Source organism: Saimiri boliviensis, chromosome 11 (assembly GCF_048565385.1).
Source record: "Saimiri boliviensis isolate mSaiBol1 chromosome 11, mSaiBol1.pri, whole genome shotgun sequence".
In the NCBI taxonomy this organism is placed as follows: domain Eukaryota; kingdom Metazoa; phylum Chordata; class Mammalia; order Primates; family Cebidae; genus Saimiri; species Saimiri boliviensis.
Window position 1 is genome coordinate 27,903,224 of NC_133459.1, and position 19,377 is coordinate 27,922,600.

Here is a 19,377-nt window from a genome sequence, read left to right on the forward strand (position 1 = left end):
CCTCAGCCTCCTGAGTAGCTGGGATGACAGGCATGCATCACCATGCCCAGCTAATTTTTTGTATCTTTAGTAGAGACGGGGTTTCACCATGTTGACCAGGATGGCCTCAGTCTCTTGACCTCGTGATCCACCCGCCTTGGCCTCCCAAAGTGCTGGGATTACAGGCGTGAGCCACCTCGCCCGGCAAGAGCTTTTTTCTTCTGAGCTTCAGTCTTCCCCTGAGGAAAGTGGGTATAATTATCTTCCAAGATAGAATATACTTATCAATATGTGTGTGTGTGTATACATATATATATATATATATATATTTTTTTTTTTTTTCCTCTGCCTCCTAGGTTCAAGCAATTCTCCTGCCTTAGCCTCCCAAGTAGCTGGGACTATGGGCTCATGCCACCAGGCTAAGCTAATATATATATTTATTTATTTTTTGAGACATAGTTTTGCTCTTGTTGCCCAGGCTATAGTTCAATGGCGTGATCTCAGCTCACCGCAACCTCTGCCTCCTGGGTTCAAGTGATTCTCCTGCCTCAGCCTCCCAAGTAGCTGGGACTACAGGTTGCATACCACCACGCCAAGGTAATTTTTGTATTTTTAGTAGAGACGAGGTTTCACCACGTTGGCCAGGCTGGTCTGGAACTCTTGGAGAGGCCAGATATTAAGGGGCCTCAAGGATCATGCGAAGGATTTGTTTACCTTTTTTTCTTTTTTTTTTGCAACAGAGTCTCTCAGCCTTCCTAGTAGCTGGGATTACAGGGGCCTGCCATCATGCTTGGCTAACTTTTATATTTTTAGTAGAGACGGGTTTTACTATTTTGGCCAGGCTGGTCTCAAACTCCTGACTTCAAGTGATCTGCTTGTCTTGGCCTCCCAAAGCGTTGGGATTACAGGAGTGAACCACTGCGCTCGGCCTCCATTTACCAATGTTATGCAGCAGCTATAGATAGTCTTCTGGGTGGATGGTCCCAGAAGAGGACAGGAAGGGGTGGCAGAGTCATGAAGCTGCAGGGCTTCAAGTAAGCTCAAGCTTTTGTTTAGGAGGTAATGCCTATTTATCTTCTTTTTTTTGGAGATGGAGTCTTGCTCTCTCGGCCAGGCTGGAGTGCAGGAGCACGATCTCAGCTCACCGCAACCTCCAGTTCTCCTGCCTCAGCCTCCTGAGTAGCTAAGATTACAGGTGCACACCACCATGCCCAGCTAATTGTATTTTTAGTAGAGACAGGGTTTCACTATGTTGGTCAGGCCAGTCTTGAACTCCTGATGTCATGATCCCGCCTTGGCCTCCCAAAGTGCTGGGATTATAGGCGTGAACCACAGTCCCCAACCCTATTTGTCTTCTTTTAATCTGCAGCCAAGGAATCCCCCTTTAGCCATTTAAAAGAAAGCTATTTACTTAGTGGGCCAGAAGAGCTGTCACAGCTCCACAGAGATGATTCATTCTGAATTTTTTTTGAGACAGAGTCTTGCTTTGATGCTCCATCTTGATCTCAGCTCACTGCAACCTTGACTTCCTGGGCTCCAGTGAGCCTCCCACCTCAGCCTTCAAGTAGCTGGGACTACAGGCACGTACCACTACATCTGGGTAATTAAAAAAAAAATTTTTTTTTTGAGATGGAGTCTTGCTCTGTTGCCCAGGCTGTAGTGCAGTGGTGCGATCTCAACTCACTGCAACTTCCGACTCCCAGGTTCAATCAATTCTTGTGCCCCAGCCTCCTTAGTAGCTGGGATTGCAGGCACCCACCACCAGGCCCAGCTAATTTTTATATTTTTAGTAGAGAAGGGGTTTCACTGTTAACCAGGCCAGTCTTGAACTCGTGACTTCAGGTGATCCGCCCGCCTCAGCCTCCCAAAGTGCTGGGATTACAGGTGTGAGCCACTACGCCTGGCCAATTTTTGCATTTTTGTAGAGATGGGGGTCTCCCCATGCTGCCCGGGCTGGTCTTGAACTCCTTGGCTCAAGTGATGTGCTGGCCTTGGTTGGCCTCCCAAAGTGTTGGTGTGAGCCGCTATGCCTGGACTGACTGAAAATTAAAAACAATCTCCTGCACTTGCAGAGAAGGAAGGATCCATCTTACGTCAGATTCTCCTTTGACATTCTGGTTTTTTTCTTTTTCCTTTCCAGTGCTGGCCTCTTAAATGTAGGCAAACTCTAGTTGGTCTTTGAAATTTAGTGGAAGGGAAAAGGGTGGCCTTACCTATCTGAAATTCAGATCCTGGGAATCCCTTTCTTTAGTGCTTCCCTCCTCCAAACTGTCCTCCAGGCTACTGCTGGAGGGATTTTTCCAAAGCACAGTTCTGATCTTCTGGCTCAGAAATCTTTTGCTCCTTACTGCCAACATGATAAAGCCCAAATTCCTTAGCTGGGAATCATAAACTGCCACAAGTCCCCTTTTCAGCTTCTGATTGAATGAGCTGATTTCAATCTAAGTTAAATCATTGAATGGCCTGGGCACAGTGGATCATGCCTGTAATACCAGCACTTTGGGAGGCCGAGGCAGGTGGATCACCTGAGGTCAGGAGTAGAGACCAGTCTAGCCAACACAGTGAAACCCCATCTCTACTAAAAATACAAAATAAAAATTAGCTGGGCATGGTAGCTGGCACCTGTAATCACAGCTACTCAGGAGGCTGAGGCAGGAGAATCGCTTGAACCCGGGAGGTGGAGGTTGCAGTGAGCCGAGATCATGCCATTGCACTCCAACCTGAGCAACAAGAGCAAAACTCTGTCCCCCCAACCCCCCCAAAAAATCATTGAATGTGGTTTACCTAGGATTAGTTTCAGTGAAACCCCAAATATGAGGGCCTGAATCAGACAGACGCTTATTTCTCATGTAAAGCAAGTCCTGTGGTAGGCAGTTGGGGATTCTGGGGATCAGGGAGCCAGGCTCCTTTGATCTTGTTGCTGTCCTATCAACACAGTCAAAGATAGCTGGGCAAACTCCAGGAATCGTGTCTGTATCCCAGCTATAAGGAAGGTAGAAGAGAAAGGAAAAGGTACGGGATGCAGGCCAGCTATATTTTAAAGAGTTTCCTAGGCCGGGCACGGTGGTTCATGCCTCTAATCCCAGCACTTTGGGAGGCTAAGGCCAGCGGATCACCTGAGGTCAGGAGTTTGAGACCAGCCTGGCCAACATGGTGAAACCCTGTCTCTACTAAAAATACAAAAACTAGCTGGGCATGGTGGCGGGCACCTATAATCCCAGCTACTAGGGAGGCTGAGGCAGGAGGATCACTTGAACCTAGGAGGCGGAAGTTGCAGTGAGCTGACTCCATTCAGCCTGGGTGAAAGAGCAAGACTCCATCTCCAAAAAAAGAGGTTCCTAAGAAACTGACACCTAACACCTCTGCTTATATCACTTGGGGCAGATCTTGTTAGCTGCAAGGGACACAGGGAAATGGTGTTTATTCCAGCCTACCATGTAGCCACCTAAGTTGTAGGTTTTAATTCTCAGGAAGAGAATGGGGAAAATGAGACAGTTCTGACCTAAATGCCCTCTCTCTATAACTACCTAATGTGGTCTCTTAGTCTGTAATGCTTGTCACCCTTCCCTGAGTAAGTTATGATCATTCTTTAAAGACCAGCCCAAATATCACCTCCAGACCCCTAAACATACAAGGAATCATTCACTTCACTGTTCTCAGGACATTCTGCATGTTCCTCCAGATCCTGAAGTGTGATGTTACGAACCTTCCTGTGTGCCTGCTCTTAGAGTGGGCGCCAGGGTCCTGCTCCTTCACCAGGACTGAGGCTCACCACTCCCCCTAAGCCCCACCCTTATGAATTCCCTTTTAAGAACCTAATCTTTTTTTTTTTTTGAGACAGAATCTCACTCTGTTGCCCAGGCTGGAGTGCAGTGGCGCCATCTTGGCTCACTGCAACCTTCCCCTCCCAGGTTCAAGTGATTCTCCTGCCTCAGCCTACTCAGTAGGTGGGACTGCAGGCATGCGTCCCTATACCCGGCTAATGTTTTTTTTTTTTTTTTCGTAGAGACAAGGGTTTTACCGTGTTGGCCAGACTGGTCTCAAATTCCTGACCTCAAGTGATCTGCCCACCTCAGCTTTCCAAGGTGCTGGGATTACAGGTGTGAGCCACCACATCCACCCTAAAGAACCTAATCTTGGCCGGGCGCGGTGGCTCAAGCCTGTAATCCCAGCACTTTGGGAGGCCGAGGCGGGTGGATCACGAGGTTGAGAGATCAAGACCATCCTGGTCAATATGGTGAAACCCCGTCTCTACTAAAAAATACAAAAAACTAGCTGGGCGTGGTGGCGCGTGCCTGTAATCCCAGCTACTCAGGAGGCTGAGGCAGGAGAATCGCCTGAGCCCAGGAGGCGGAGGTTGCGGTGAGCCGAGATCGCGCCATTGCACTCCAGCCTGGGTAACAAGAGCGAAACTCCGTCTCAAAAAAAAAAAAAAAAAAAAAAAAAAAGAACCTAATCTTTTTTTTTTTTTTTTTTTTTAAGATGGAGTCTTGCTCTGTCACCCAGACTGGAGTGCAGCGGCATGATTTCAGCTCACCGCAACCTCCACCTCCTGGGTTCAAGTGATTCTCTTGCCTCAGCCTCCTGAGTAGCTGGGATCACAGGTGTGCACCACTGCACTCGGCTAATTTTTCTATTTTTAGTAGAGACAGGGTTTCACCATGTTAATCAGGCTGGTCTCAAACTCCTGACATCGTGATCCACCCATGTCAGCCTCCCAAAGTGCTGGGATTACAGGCGTGAACCACTGTGCCCGGCAAGAACCTAGTCTTAATTTTCACTCCTGTGGTGTCTGGCAGCCTCCCCTCCCTTTTAGGCTTTTTTCACTTGCCTACATTGACCATCTGTACAATCACTGGTCCCACTAACCCAAAGGACAGGGGAAAAGGAAGGAGTTGGGGCTGATCTTGAGCCCACAAGGTGGCAAATTTTACCCAGAGGGCACTGCAGACCTTCCCAGCCCCAGGCTGAACCTGAGTCCTTTTCCCCAGAGGATACACAAGACGCCCCCAAAGAAAAGATGATTGTTCTGGGAGTCCGTGTGCAAACTGGCATGCAATTCAACCTTCTGAGCCAGTTTTTCCATATCGCTCCACTGCCTGAAATCCCCCAGTGCCTCCCTAGGGTTTCAGGGTTAAGTCCTGACATCATGGTCCTTTGTGATCTGACCCTCACCCCATGGGGCCCACATCAGTTCTCACATGTCCCCCACTTCTAAGGCAGCAGCTACACTTACCTGTCTGTAGTTCCCCAAGTGTCAGGCTCCCTCAGGCCTCCAAACTGTCACATTTGCCGTTGGCTTTGCTTGGTACTATTTCCTGCTTGGTTTTCAAGACTGGCTGTGGAAGGCACTTCCTCTAGGAATCCCTCCTTGATGCCCTCAGGCAGAGCTGGGGCCCCTATGTGTCCTTTCAAGGCCCTCTGAACGCCTCCATGTCAGTGACCTCTTCATTACACTGTGGTGGTTAATACTGCACTAGGCTAAGCAACTTGAGGGCCAGCAGCACTTCTTTCACTGGTGTCCTTTGCTTTGGGCACACACTAGGCAGGCAATAATACATCCTGGGCCAGGTGCGGTGGCTCACATCCATTATCCCAGCACTTTGGGAGGCTGAGGCAGGTGGATCACAAGGTCAGGAGTTCAAGACCAGCCTGGACAATATGGTGAAACCCTGCTTCTACTAAAAAAATAAAAATTAGCCAGGCGTGGTGGCAGGAACCTGTAGTCCCAGTTACTCAGGAGGCTGAGGCAGGAGAATTGCGTGGACCCAGGAGGCGGAGGTTGCAGTGAGCCGAGATTGCGCCATTGCACTCCAGCCTGGGTGACAGAGTGACACTCCATCTCAAAAAAGAAAAAGTACATCCTGAATGAGGCTCCTGAGTGCAGGGTACAGAGGGCCAGGCGATAGGGGAGACACGCTGAAGCCTGTTCTTTGCTTTGGGCAAGTGGATCATGAAGCAAATACCAAAAAGTCACATGTCAGGCTCTCCCCTCTGCCTGAATAAAGCTCACTCATTTGTCAGAGCCCACCTTCAAACTTTACCTCAAGGAAGCACCTGACCGCGGGGCCTGGGGCAAGACCTTGATTCTACTCTTATAGCACCCCACGTATCTTCTCTACAGCTTTAGTCACTATGGCAATTACTGTGAGACTGTTTAATGCAGGGTTTATCAATGACCCCATGAACATTGAACACTTGGGGCTAAATTTTTTTTTTGAGACAGGGTCTTGCTCTGTTGCATAGGCTGGAGTGCTGTGGCATGATCATGGTTCACTGCAGTCTAGACCTCCCTGGCTCAGGTGATCCTCTTACTTCAGCCTCCAAAGTAGCTGGGACTACAGGTGAATACCACCATGCCTGGCTAATGTTTGTAATTTTTTGTAGAGATGGCGTTTCACCATGTTGCCTAGGCTGAACTTGAACTCCTGGGCTCAAGTGATCCATTTGCCTTGGCTTCCCAAAGTGCTGGGATTATAGGTGTTACCGCTGCACCGGGCCTTGGGTGATTCTTTGTTGCAGGAGGCTGTTCTGTGAACTGTGGTGTGTTTAACAGCATCACTCACTCTGCCTGCTGGATGTCAGTAGCAGCCTCCTCCCCTAGCTGTGACAACCAGAAATATCCCCAGACATTGTCAAATGTCTCCTGGGGGTAAAATTGCCTCTGGCTGAGAACCACTGGTACATTGTCTCTGTCCCCAGTGAGAATGGCAGTTCTACAAGAGTGGAGACCCCATTTCCTTGTTCCTCAGGGTTCTGATGACCTCAGCCTGGCATTTACTCTTCCGTGCAGCTGATCCTCCCCATGCCCTGGACTGGGCCGCATGCTACCTGAGAAGCGAATCAAACCATTCATTCTACAGGATCCTCCTCTGTGGCCTTGTGCAGATTGAGGGCAGGGATGGCGGCCTACTGGCCTTTGCACTGCCAGTGCCCACCCAGGCTTTCCTTTCACGGTGGTCAGAAAATGATTACGAGTGGCACACATGACAGAAAAGCAGGAAGGGGGCCTCCTGGTGCTGTGAGCTGACCAGGGCAGTGATGGTCCTTCTCAACAGAGATGACTTCTACTTTCTGAAGGGGAGAGTTCAGACTTTATTGAATACCTTAAGGCTGGCCCAGGGGAAAAGTGTGGCTGGCTTCACTATCCTCCTAATAGGAAGAGGCAGCGAGAAGGGCAGTAGTCCGGGGAAGGTGAGAGCTCCGATTCAGGGGCCTGCACCCAGCCCCTGGGATCCTCCATCCCTCCCGTGTCACTCCAGCTCTTTTGGGATGATCACATGGTGAGAATCTGCTTTGAAGACACAAAGGGCTTCATGGAGGCTTCCAAGGCACGCTGGTAGTCCTGCAGTGGGACCTGGGAGCAGGCAGGGGCTGTGAGCTGGCCTTGGCGGATGAGATCGCACAGTGTGAGGATCAGCTCCTTGAACTGGTCTGTGGGAGGTTGGAGGAAATCAGACAGGGGAACAGCAGCTGGGGCTTGGTGAGATGTGGCAAGGGCTGCCCTATGGGCAGGAGCTGGCACCAAGCTCCAATAAAGCCTTGAGAGTCCTGGCTGTGCCAAGGATAGGGTGGCTGTGGCTGCGTGCAGCCTGGTCCCTGCCTGTCTTTAGGACAATGAGGTCCAGGTGGGGAGAGAGGAACGTAGGAGTAGCTCTAGGGCCTGATGGGCAGGCAGGCAGAGACCACTCTTCAGAGTGGTGGCTATGACAGCACAGAACCACAGAACCTGGCCACGGTGGAGCCAGGAGCACTGAATGATGGGAGAAGCAGGATGAACTGAGGCAAGGAAGCCAGAGGAGGTGCAGGGAGGGAGTGGGTATGCATGGCACACCAAAGTGATGTGGAACAGATGAGCTCTGCTCAGGGAAAGCAGCTCTCCCTGAGAGCCCAGGACTCCCTTAACCCAGGGCCACCAACGTCACCTCCCTGGGCCTGCCTCCTCTGAAGGACCCTATACGGTATAGAAGTCGAGAAGTGAAGGCCTTGGCTGAGAAGTATTTTTCCATTTAAAGAAGTAACTTTAAGAGTGAGTCCTGGACAGGCGCGGTGGCTCACGCCTGTAATTCCAGCACTTTGGGAGGCTGAGGCGGGTGGATTACCTGAGGTCGGGAGTTCGAGACCAGCCTTACCAGCATGGAGAAACCCCGTCTCTACTGAAAATACAAAAAACTAGCCAGGCGTGATGGCTCATGCCTATAATCCCAGCTACTTGGGAGGCTGTGGCTTGAACCTGGGAAGCGGAGGTTGCAGTGAGCTGAGATCACGTCATTGTACTCCAGCCTGGGCAGTAAGAGTGAAACTCTTGTTTTTTTTTTTTTTTTGTTTTGTTTTTTTTTTTTTTTTTAAAAAAAAGCAAGTCCTGGCTGGATGTGGTGGCTCATGCCTGTAATTTCAGCACTTTGGGAGGCCAAGGCAGGTGGATCATCTGAAGTTGGGAGTTCGAGATCAACCTGACTAACATGGAGAAACTCCATCTCTATTAAAACTACAAAATTAGATGGGCATGGTGGTGCATGCCTGTAATCCCAGCTTCCTGGGAGGGTGAGGCAGGAGGTGGAGATTGTGGTAAGCCAAGATCAAACCATCACACTCCAGCCTGGGCAACAAGAGTGACTCCGTCTCAAAAAAAAAAAAGAGAGTGTAATCCCAGCACTTTGGGAGGCTGAGGCGGGTGGATCACGAGGTCGAGAGATCGAGACCATCCTGGTCAACATGGTGAAACCCCGTCTCTACTAAAAATACAAAAAACTAACTGGGCGTGGTGGTGCGTGCCTGTAATCCCAGCTACTTAGGAGGCTGAGGCAGGAGAATTGCCTGAGCCCAGGAGGCGGAGGTTGCGGTGAGCCGAGATCGCGCCATTGCACTCCAGCCTGGGTAACAAGAGCAAAACTCCGTCTCAAAAAAAAAAAAAAAAAAAAAAAAGAGTGAGTCTTGGCTGGACACAGTGGCTCATGCCTATAATCCCAGCACTCTGGGAGGCTGAGGCGGGTGTATCACTTGAGCCCAGGAGTTTGAGACCAGCCTGGGCAATATGATGAAACCCCATCGCTACTAAAAATAAAAAAAAAACTAGCTTGATGTGATGGTGCTCCCCCTAGCTACTTGGGAGGCTGAGGTGGGAGGATGACCTGAGTCAAGGAAGTTGAGGCTGTTTGAGCTGTGACTGCACCACTGTACTCCAGCCAGGGCAACAGAGTCATACTTTGTCTCAAAAAAAACCCAACCACCAAAACAGCAAAAAAACACCCCAGTGAGTCTGAATGCCTGAATCTGGTTTCTAAGGCCTTTGGTAACCTGGTCACAACCCACTCATCCCATTTCCCAGCCCCAGCTCAGATCTAGCGCTCCAGGTTGCTTGGAACCACTTTAGTGCCCAGCTGCACATGCAATTTTGGTTTTTTTTTGCCTGAAACGCTGCATTCACATCACCACCTTCCTCCCCTTCACCTGGGTAACTCTGTAGTACTGTCCATCCTGAGTTTGGCGTTGCTACTCTGGGGAGCCAGTCCTCCAGGAGACAAAGAACAGGGAGATGATCTGTTCACATCCTGGCTGCCTCCCTCCCTGCGGGGCGGCGACTTTGTCCATGTTACTTAACCACTCTGAACCTCAATTTCCTCCTCTGTCAAACACACCTAACAAGAGTTTAAACTTATGACATTTAAACTGAGGCAGAGATTAAGTAACTCGCGAAGGTCCCACCGCTGGGTAGGCAGAACCTCTGTCCAGTAGTGTGGAAGCAGGATTTGAACCCAGGCAGGCTGGCTCCAGAGTCTATTCTCTTGACTGTCTTTCCCCACTGTCAGCTCTTCAGGAGCTGTTCTGTGCCTTCAAGACTAACCCAGTTTAGTCCAATAATTATTTGCTGACTGTAGCTGGGCTAAGGCTCTTCTCCTTGATCCTTCTGTGGGGCTGGGGACCCAGTCACCCCTCCAGGGTTCAGAATAGCTAGTCATTTCTGCCGCCCTTCTTAGGCGCTGCCCTCATCTGTGACTGCACTGGGCCATGCACTTACCTGGACTGTGATCCTTCTTCCACTGGGACAACCAAAAGCCCCGAAGTTTGAGATCCTTAAAAATGAGCAGGCTCTGTGGATACAGAAAAGACATGCTGGGCTCTGAGGGCAAGAACTCCAGGCACCGTTCAAGTGTACTGACTCCCCTCCAGGGACGAGGCATTGCCTAAGTTTAGACAGCTGTCATGCCAGGGGATGTGGCCTGGCTGAGGTGTCTGGCCCGGCTGCAGGCATGCCTCCCCGACCAGCTTACCACAGAGGCTATGACGGGTTGCTTGGCCATTCCCCCATAGGTTACCATGGTTCCTCCACGCCTAAAGAGTCCAAAGAGAACAAAGAGTGGGTGCAAAGCAGAGACAGAGCCTTCCTGAACCCACCATGGTGCTTCTACTCCAGCTCTGGTTCCTAAACCCTGCTCTCAGAATCTCTGGGAAGAGCTGAAAAAAATACAGACTCTGGGCTGGGTGCGGTGGCTCATGCCTATAATCTCAGCACTTTGGGAGGTTGAGGCAGGCAGATCACTTGAGCCCAGGAGTTCAAGATCAGCTTGGGCAACATAAGGAGACCCTGTTTCTACAAAAAAAAAAAAAAAACAACAAAAAATTAGCCGGGCAAGGTGGCATGCCTATGGTTCCAGCTTCTTGGGAGGATAAGGTGGGAGAATCACCTAAGCCCATGAAATTGAGGTCCTGATCGCACTACTGCACTCCAGCCTAGGCAACAGAGTAAGACCCTATCTCAGAAAATAAATAAATACATAAATGCTGGGCATGGCAGCTCATGCCTGTAATACCAGTGCTTTGGGAGGGCAAGGCAGGAGGATTGCCTGAGCCCAGGAGTTCGTGACCAGCCTGGGCAAGATAGTGAGACTCTGTGTCTACAAATAATTAAAAAGAATTAGCTGGGCATGGTGGTACATGCCTGTGGTCCCACTCAGGATGCTGAGGTGGGAGGATCACTTGAGCCTGGGAGGTTAAGGCTGCAATGAGCTGAGATTGCACCACTGCACTCCAGCCTAGGCAACAGAGTAAGATCATCTTAATACAAAACAAAACAATAAAACAGATTCCTAGGTCCAACCCCAGACCCAGTGAATCAGGAGACAAGAATGTATATTAAACACCCACATATACACATACCCTCTGGATGACTTGGATGTTTAGCCAGCGTGGGGATCCACTGATCTAACCCGCCCAGTCAGGCTCTGATTAAGTGCTGCAAAGAAACCTGCTCTCCCGAGACGAGCTCGAGGCCTGAGTTCAGCCCTAGCTCTGTTCTCACAGATGTCTGACTTTGGGCAATGCAGTGAAAATGGTCTAGACCAGGCATCCCCAAACTTTTTACACAGGGGGCCGGTTCACTGTCCCTCAGACCGTTGGAGGGCCGCCACATACTGTGCTCCTCTCACTGACCACCAATGAGAGAGGTGCCTCTTCCTGAAGTTTGGCGGGGGCCGGATAAATGGCCTCAGGGGGCCGCAGTTTGGGGATGCCTGGTCTAGACTTATTCTAAGAATCAACGTGAGGAAAGAGCTGTATAGACAAGGAGTGATGTGGACAGAGCAGTGTCCTGTCCCTCCACTGCCAAGTGTCCCCTACTGCAGGAGGCGCCTTCTCAGTACCTGCTTTCTGACACCCACACCCCCACTTCAGCTGACACACAGGAGTGAGGCTAATCTAATTTTTAAGTGAATAAGCCGGGAGTTCCCATGCTTGACTTAACCTATGTTCCCCTTCCCACTCTCTGGCTCTTCTAGGAGTCTGTTGTTCAAAGGACAACCTCAGGCACATTTTGGGACAAAACACGGCAGACTTTGAAAACTACCAAATGGCAGGAGCTGCTGTTCTGGCGCAGGTACTTCTGTCCCTGAGGCTGCTGGGTAGCTTGGTCTTTTTTTTTTTTTTATTTTGAGACGGAGTTTCGCTCTTGTTACCCAGGCTGGAGTGCAATGGCGCGATCTCGGCTCACCGCAACCTCCGCCTCCTGGGTTCAGGCAATTCTGCCTCAGCCTCCTTAGTAGCTGGGATTACAGGCACGCGCCACCATGCCCAGCTAATTTTTTGTATTTTTAGTAGAGACGGGGTTTCACCATGTTGACCAGGTTGGTCTCGATCTCTCGACCTTGTGATCTACCCGCCTCGGCCTCCCAAAGTGCTGGGATTACAGGCTTGAGCCACCGCGCCCGGCCGGTAGCTTGGTCTTAAGTGCCCCTCGACTGCCACCTGCTGTAGAAAGTGGCTCCTGGGAGCCAAGCCCCCTCTCCTCGGTATCCCCGCTGCACGTGATCTAATTGGACGAGCTAACACTCACCGGGCTTCTACTACGTGCCAGCTCAGTTCGAAGCATTTTGCATGTACTGCCTCAGGGATTCCTCGTAACAACCTTGCTTTAGAGATGAGAAAACCGAAAACCATCCCTCATTTGTATAGCAATTAGTATAACACCTCGGTGTCCTTTAGACCGGCGGTCCCTAACCTTGTTGGCACCAGGACCAGTTTTGTGGGAGACAATTTTTCCATGGACCTGGAGGCGGGGAATGGCTTTGGGATGAATCTGTTCCACCTCAGATCCTCAGGCAGTAGCTTCTCGTAAGGAGTGCAGGACCTCGATCCCTGGCATGCGCAGTTCACAGTAGGGATCACACACCTGTGAGAATCGAATACTGCCACTGATTTGTCAGGAGGCAGAGCTCAGGCGGTCATGCCCGCTCACCCAGCGCTCACCTCCTGCTGTGTGACGGGGTTCCTAACAGGCCATGAACTGGTACTAGTCTGTGGCCAGGAAGTTGAGGACCCCTGCATCAGACCACTCTCCAAAGGCAGAGAGTTTACATAACCCCCATTTTACAGATGAATAGATGGAGGCCCGGATTGTTTTTCACGTTATTGCTTAACTTTTCATAGGTCCTCCTGCTGAGCAGTCTAGGGAGAAAGAATAAAAAGAAGAAAAAGAAAGTAAAAAAACTTTTCATAGGTCCGCAGCTAGTAAGTCACAGAGCTGGGGCTTGAACCCCGCCATTCTGACTCCAGTGCCTACACCCGTTACCACTGCAGAACACTTCCACCTGCAATGACGTTGGGACTGGGGTCTGCCACAGGGGCTGTCTGGTGTAGGGCTGAAGCGGTGTGCTCAAATGTGGGGTCAAGCCTGGCTCTCCTGCTGACTAGACTTGGGGCCAGGTCCTTGACCTCTTTGGGCTTTTGTTTCTTTTTTGGGGACAGTCTCGTTCTGTTGCCCAGGCTAGAGTGCGGTGGCGCGATCTTGGCTCACTGCAACCTCTGCCTCCTGGGTTCAAGTGATTCTCCTGCCTCAGCCTCTGGAGTAGCTGAGAGTACAGGCACGCACCACCAAGCCTGGCTAATTTTTGTAATTTTAGTAGAGATGGGGTTTCACCATATTAACCAGGCCGGTCTCAAACTCCTGACCTTGTGATCCACCCGCCTCAGCCTCCCAAAGTGCTGGGATTACAGGTGTGAGCTACTGAGCCCAGCCTTTTTTTTTTTTTTTTTTTTTTTTTGGAGACAGGGTTTTGCTCTTGTTGCCCAGGCTAGACTGCAATGATGTAATCTCGGCTCACTGCAACCTCTGCCTCCTGAGTTCAAAGGATTCTCCTGCTTCAGCCTCCCAAGTAGCTGGGATTACAGGCGCCCACCATCAAGCCTGGCTATTATCTGGATTTTTGGTAGAGAGGAGGTTTCACCATGTTGGCCAGGCTGTTCTAGAACTCTTGACCTCAGGTGATCCACTCACCTCGGCCTCCCAAAGTGCAACGATTACAGGTGTGAGCCACCATGCCCGGCCTGAGCCTCAATCTTTTAAAGTATAAAACAGAGATTAGAACTGTACCCCTTGCCTAGGTGAGTCAAGCACTGTACACCGTCTGGTGCACGGTGAATGCTCACCATGTGACTCACCTGCTCATCTGGCCTGCGAGTTCTCAGAGGGCACATCAGTGTCGCAGCCCTCTCTCTGCCTGGTAGCTAGTAAGTGCTCAGCAAGTATGTGCTAGCTGAATCCATGCCACTAAGGGGGGGTTCCTGCTTCAGTTAGAAAGTGTCTTCTTACACACACTCTAGCTCAAGAAGTTTACATTAAAGGAAAGAGGAATGGAAGGACATGCATTGTTAATATTGTCAACAGGTTTATCCCCCTTGGTGGTGGGTGATAGGTAACTTTTTTTTTTTTTTTAAGATGGAGTTTTGCTCTTGTTGCCCAGGCTGGAGTGCAATGGTGCCATCTTGGCTCACTGCAACCTCTGTCTCCCAGGTTCAAGCAATTCTCCTGCCTTAGCCTCCCAAGTAGCTGGGATTACAGGCATGCACCACTACACCCAGCTAATTTTTGTATTTTCAGTATAGACAGGGTTTCACCATATTGGTCAGGCTGGTCTCGAACTTCTGACCTCATGGTCCACTCACCTTGGCCTCCCAAAGTGCTGGCATTACAGGTGTGAGCCACCATGCCCGGCCTACCTTTTTTTTTTTTTTTTTTTTGAGGAGTCTCCCTCTGTCACCCAGGCTATAGTAGAGTGGTGTAATCTCGGCTCACTGAAACCCCCACCTCCTGGAGTCAAACAATTCTTGTGCCTCATCCTTCTGAGGAGCTGGGATTACAGGTGTGTACCGCCATGCCTGGCTAAATTGTTTTGTATTTTTAGTAGAGACAGGGTTCCGCTATGTTGGCCAGGCTGCTCTCAAACTCCTGGCCTCAAATGATCTGCCCGTCTTGTTGGGATTACAGGCGAGAACCACCATGCCTGGCCAGGTAACTTAAAAAAAATTAAAAATTTTTTTATATTGATGGGGTCTCACTGTTATCCAGGCTGGTCTCAAACTCCTGGCCTCAAGTAATGCTGGGATCACAGGTATGCGCCACCATGCCCAGCTAATTTTTGTATTTTTAGTAGAGATGGGGTTTTACCATGTTGGCCAGGCTGGTCTTGAACTCCTGACCTCAGGTGATCCACCTACCTTGGCCTCCAGAGGGCCAGGATTACAGGCGTGAGCCACCATACTGGCCACAATGGGTAACTTTTATGCTTAAGTTTTCCTTTGCGCTTTTACACGTTTTCAAAATGTTTTGTAATAAACATAACGTTACCTTTAAAATTAGAATCTATTTTAAAGGCTAATACAAATTTTGAAAGGGAAAGCTAGGACTAAGTGACTTTTTCAGACACCCTTAGGTTATAAATCCTTGATGGCAGACAGCTTAGCAGTCTACTTCTGGGTCCCTTGGAAAAATAATGCTGGAGAGAACTTTTGGTCATTCACAGAGGATGGAGGCTGAGAAGGCAGTGCCCAAATAGCTGGATGACTTTGGTCCTGGTTTCCACTCTGCACTGTGCTGACCTGGCCTTGGCTCGAACCGGCCACTGGGACTCGGTCACTTGATGTTCCTCCCAGCTAAAGACTTGGAGAGCTCTGGCAAACTGGACCTGCAGGGCCGAGGGACTTACGCTAAGTGCCGCAGCAGCTCTGTGGAGCTTTTCCCACCGACACAGTTGAGAGCAAGGCGTGGTTGGGGCATGTCCTGGAAAGCAACAAATGTGCAGTGAGGGAGCGGCCCCTCTACTATGGTGTCTGACCTTGCTACAAACAGCACCTCCCTTGCCCAAGTGCCGTGTTAGAAGCGGGGAGGAAATAAAATGAGATGTTTATGTCTTTGTGTGTGCATGCATGCATCTCTGGTGTGTGTGTTTATACCTCTGAACCCACCTTTTTCTCTGCTTAGGAAGGGTCTTTTCTTTCTTTTTTCTTTTTCTTCCTAAGACAGGGTCTCGCTCTGTTACCCAGGCTAGAGTGCAGTGGTGCAATCACGGCTCACTGCTACCTCAACCTCCTGGGCTCAAGCAATCCTCCCACCTCAGCCTCCCGAGTAGCTGGGACTGCAGATGTCTATCATGACGCGTGGCTAATTAAAAAAAAATTTTTTTTTTTGGGTAGAGATAGAGTTCTCATTATGTCGCTCAGGCTAGTCTCAAACTCTCAGACTTAAGCAATCCTTCTGCCTTGGCCTCCCGAAGTGTTGGGATTACAGGTGTGTGAGGCCCCCTCATCTGGCCAAGAAGGGCCTTTTCTCTAGCAACTTAATCCTGTTGTTCATTTCAGAACCTGGTAGAACTCATCTTCTCTGGGAAAGAAAGGCAAAGAGATCCGCATGCAGTCTGCTGGGCTTCAGCTCCCTGCGTGCCCTGCTTTTCAGTCCTTGTGACTCGGTTGATATTATATATACTGATCTACTGCTGCGGAAATGTTTGCAAGAAGCGCGTGCTCTTGAGTATGTGTCTTTGGTTCCTTCAGATGGTTCAGTGAAAAGGGCTGAGGGTTTGGTCACTTACTAGGCTTGTTGTGGGGAGGAGGTTCGGGAAAGTTAAGAGCCTTTTGAGTTCAGAGACTGAGGCCAGCTCTGACTCTACCCCTTATAAACGATATGATTTTGGCCAAGCACTTCATCTTTTCTGAGTCCTAGTTTCCTCACCGATCAAACAAACAACAGCTCCTTGAAAGAGCGTTTGTGGAAACTGTCAGATAAAATGTAAGGCAGACAGTTACTTCTTTTCTTCTCTTCTCTTTCTGTGTCTCTGTGTCCTCAGGTCCTCTCCTGCCAGTTCTAAGAGTCACACATGTGGGCTGATGTGGCCCACGGCAAACATTTAAAGCTGCAAGTCATACTGGGTTTCCTAAGCTCTGTCTGTTTCTCGTGCCTCCCTCCCAGCATCTGGGCACTGAATGCATGCTGCCTGCCGATGGCTAGGGGTAATGGGCTTCCACTGACCGAGAAGAGGCAAAGGGAGGTTTCCAGAGAGGAACAATGGGGCCAGTCCCCAGCTTCTCTAATGCATGTCAACTTTCTTTAGGGAGACGTGCATGGACTGGAGGGGCAATCTCCCTCTTCCCAGGTACCTTAAACAAGTTTTTCATTTCGGGCCTTCTTAGCTCCTCTTCTGTGATGACATGCTCAGCCCCCAGACTCTTCAGTCTGTCAGTCAGCTTCTGGATATCAGGTCTGGAAAGCAAACATAGTCCCCAGGGTCCCTGGTCACTTCTGCCAGCTTTTCCCACCAAAGTCTCCCAGGACCCCTCTGCTACAGCTGGGAGAACCCATGCTTTTTTTTTTTTTTTTTTTTTTTTGCAGGCAGCTGAGATTAGGTTTAAGATGGGCTTGAGCAGGGACCAGCCACCTAATTTCATCTGGCTTCAATAGCTCCTGGCTGCCTCCTCACTGGAAACAGAGTGAGACTGGGTGGTTTCCACAGCCCCTGACAGCTCAACAGTGCTAGAAGCCATCTGTGCCCAGGAGGAAGTCACGTAACTTCCTGATTTCTTCTACTGAAAAGACAAACTCCACTTCCTCCCTCTTTTCCAGGGGCTCTTCAGAGGGTTGTGCAAACACACTCGGCCCGGGAGTGGCACTGGACCTCTTTGGTTAAGGCAAACGGAATGATTTTTTTTTTTTTTTTGAGTTGCGGTGTCACTCTGTCGCCCAGGCTAGAGTGCAGTGGTGTGATCTTGGCTCACTGCAACTTCCGCCTCCCGGGTTCAAGCGGTTTTCCTGCCTCAGCCTCCTGAGTGGCTAGGACTACGGGTGTGTGCCAGCACGCCTGGCTAACTTTTTGTATTTTTAGTAGAGACAGGGTTTCACTGTGATAGCCAGGATGGTCTTGATCTTTTGACCTTGTGATCTGCCCGCCTTGGTCTCCCAAAGTGACGGGATTACAGGCGTGAGTCACTGGGCCCGGCCAAGGAATGATTTTTGTTAGTACAACTGAGGAACTAAAGCTGATGTCAATTACACTAGGACTGGGCTTCCTGACAGCCACCGCCACATTCATGGACAGTGAGGCCTAGAGAAACTGGATGATGTGATGGAAAGAGATTAAGTGAGGACTCCGATCCTGTCACTGACTTGCTGTGTCTGTCGGAGCAAGCTGCTCTCTGAAACCTGTTTCCTCATCCGTGAAAGACAGAGGACAAACCTGGCCCGTCTCCTTCATGTCTATATTTAGTGCACTTCCAAGTACCACTCAAAAGCAAGGGTAAAGGGTGCCTTGGGGTAGACAGTTCACAGAAAGAATAATACAGCTCAAAACATTCCCAAATATGAACTGGGGTTTTGAAAACATGAGGTGATGATAAGCCAAGAGTCTCAAAAAGTCCTAGCTGTTCAGTAAGGGCAGTCTCCACCTCCTTCCTGCTCTCTCTTTACATTTCAGATTTACTCATCCTGTCGCCAAAAGCCAGCTGGACTTCATTTCTTGGGGCTGACTCATCTGTTTCAGCCGCCAACTCTGTTAGTGAATCCTAAGGCCAGTTGATGCTTACGCAAGGGCGCCCTCTGGTGGAGAGGTGGGCACCGCAGGGATGGAAGGTGGAAAGGCCCAAGTCGTGGTCTGGGATGAAGCCTCCTCCCCACGCACCTGTCTCGGACCACATTGATGGTTCTCAGGTCCAGAGCTGCGGCGATCTGGATGACCGCTTGGCCCACTCCACTGTTGGATGCATTCTGGATGACAGAATCCCCTGTGGAGCCAGGAAGAGACCCAAGTCAAGCCCCGTATAGCTTTGCAATAGGTCAAGGGCTCCCAGTCGGGGATCCTACTGTCGGCAAGAGATTGGAGTCCTCAGGCTCAGAAGAGACCCAGGACCTGGCTGCTGAGTCTTCTCAGACATTTCACTGATTCTCATGGTTTCCCTAATGCCCCGTAACCTTCTTTTTTTTTTTTTTTTTTGAGACAGTGTCTCATTCTGTTGCCCAGGCTGGAGTGCAATGGCACAATCTCAGCTCACTGCAACCTCTGCCTCCCGGGTTCAAGCGATTCTTCGGCCTCAGCCTCCCGAGTAGCTAGGATTATAGGCGCGTGCCACCACGCCCAGCTAATTTTTGTATTTGTAGTAGAGACAGGGATTCACCATGCTGGTTAGGCTGGTCTCAAACTCCTGACCTCGTGATCCACCTGCCTCGGCCTCCCAAAGTGCTAGGATTACAGGCGTGAGCCACCACACTCGGCAGCTTCCTAAACTTCCACAACACTCACGATGCCTCCCAGGACTTGGCAACTCAGCATCTACACTGGACATAACTTGGACCCTGCCCTGCCGTGTAAGATTTTATAGCCTTCATCATCCTCCCAACTTTTTTTTCTTTTTTTTTTTTTTTGAGACAGAGTTTCACTCTTGTTACCCAGGCTGGAGTGCAATGGCGTGATCTCAGCTTACCGCAACCTCTGCCTCCTGGGTTTAAGCAATTCTCCTACCTCAGCTTCCTGAGTAGCTGGAACTACAGACTGCACCACCATGCCTAGCTAATTTTTTTTTTTGTATTTTTAGTAGAGACAGAGTTTCACCATGTTGACCAGGATGGTCTCAATCTCTTGACCA

At 50.0% G+C, this 19,377-nt stretch overlaps 1 protein-coding gene across 5 annotated transcripts in view; it reads right to left on the minus strand.

Moving 5' to 3' along the window:
* MECR (mitochondrial trans-2-enoyl-CoA reductase) overlaps window positions 1-19,377 on the minus strand; it is a 72,517-nt gene that overhangs the window by 22,618 nt on the left and 30,522 nt on the right. For 3 of the 5 annotated variants that reach the window (XM_074380412.1, XM_010348176.2, XM_039474242.2), the window contains 6 exons: window positions 18,417-18,519; window positions 16,903-17,005; window positions 15,456-15,529; window positions 10,251-10,311; window positions 9,998-10,070; window positions 4,483-7,413 (listed from right to left, as the gene is read on the minus strand). In XM_074380412.1, the coding sequence (XP_074236513.1) occupies window positions 7,256-7,413; window positions 9,998-10,070; window positions 10,251-10,311; window positions 15,456-15,529; window positions 16,903-17,005; window positions 18,417-18,519 (572 nt within the window). In that variant the 3' untranslated portion in view covers window positions 4,483-7,255. Of the gene's footprint in view, window positions 1-4,482; window positions 7,414-9,997; window positions 10,071-10,250; window positions 10,312-15,455; window positions 15,530-16,902; window positions 17,006-18,416; window positions 18,520-19,377 lie in introns of those variants that run through there. The other 2 variants (XM_003937603.4, XR_012512364.1) reach the window with 2 other exon arrangements.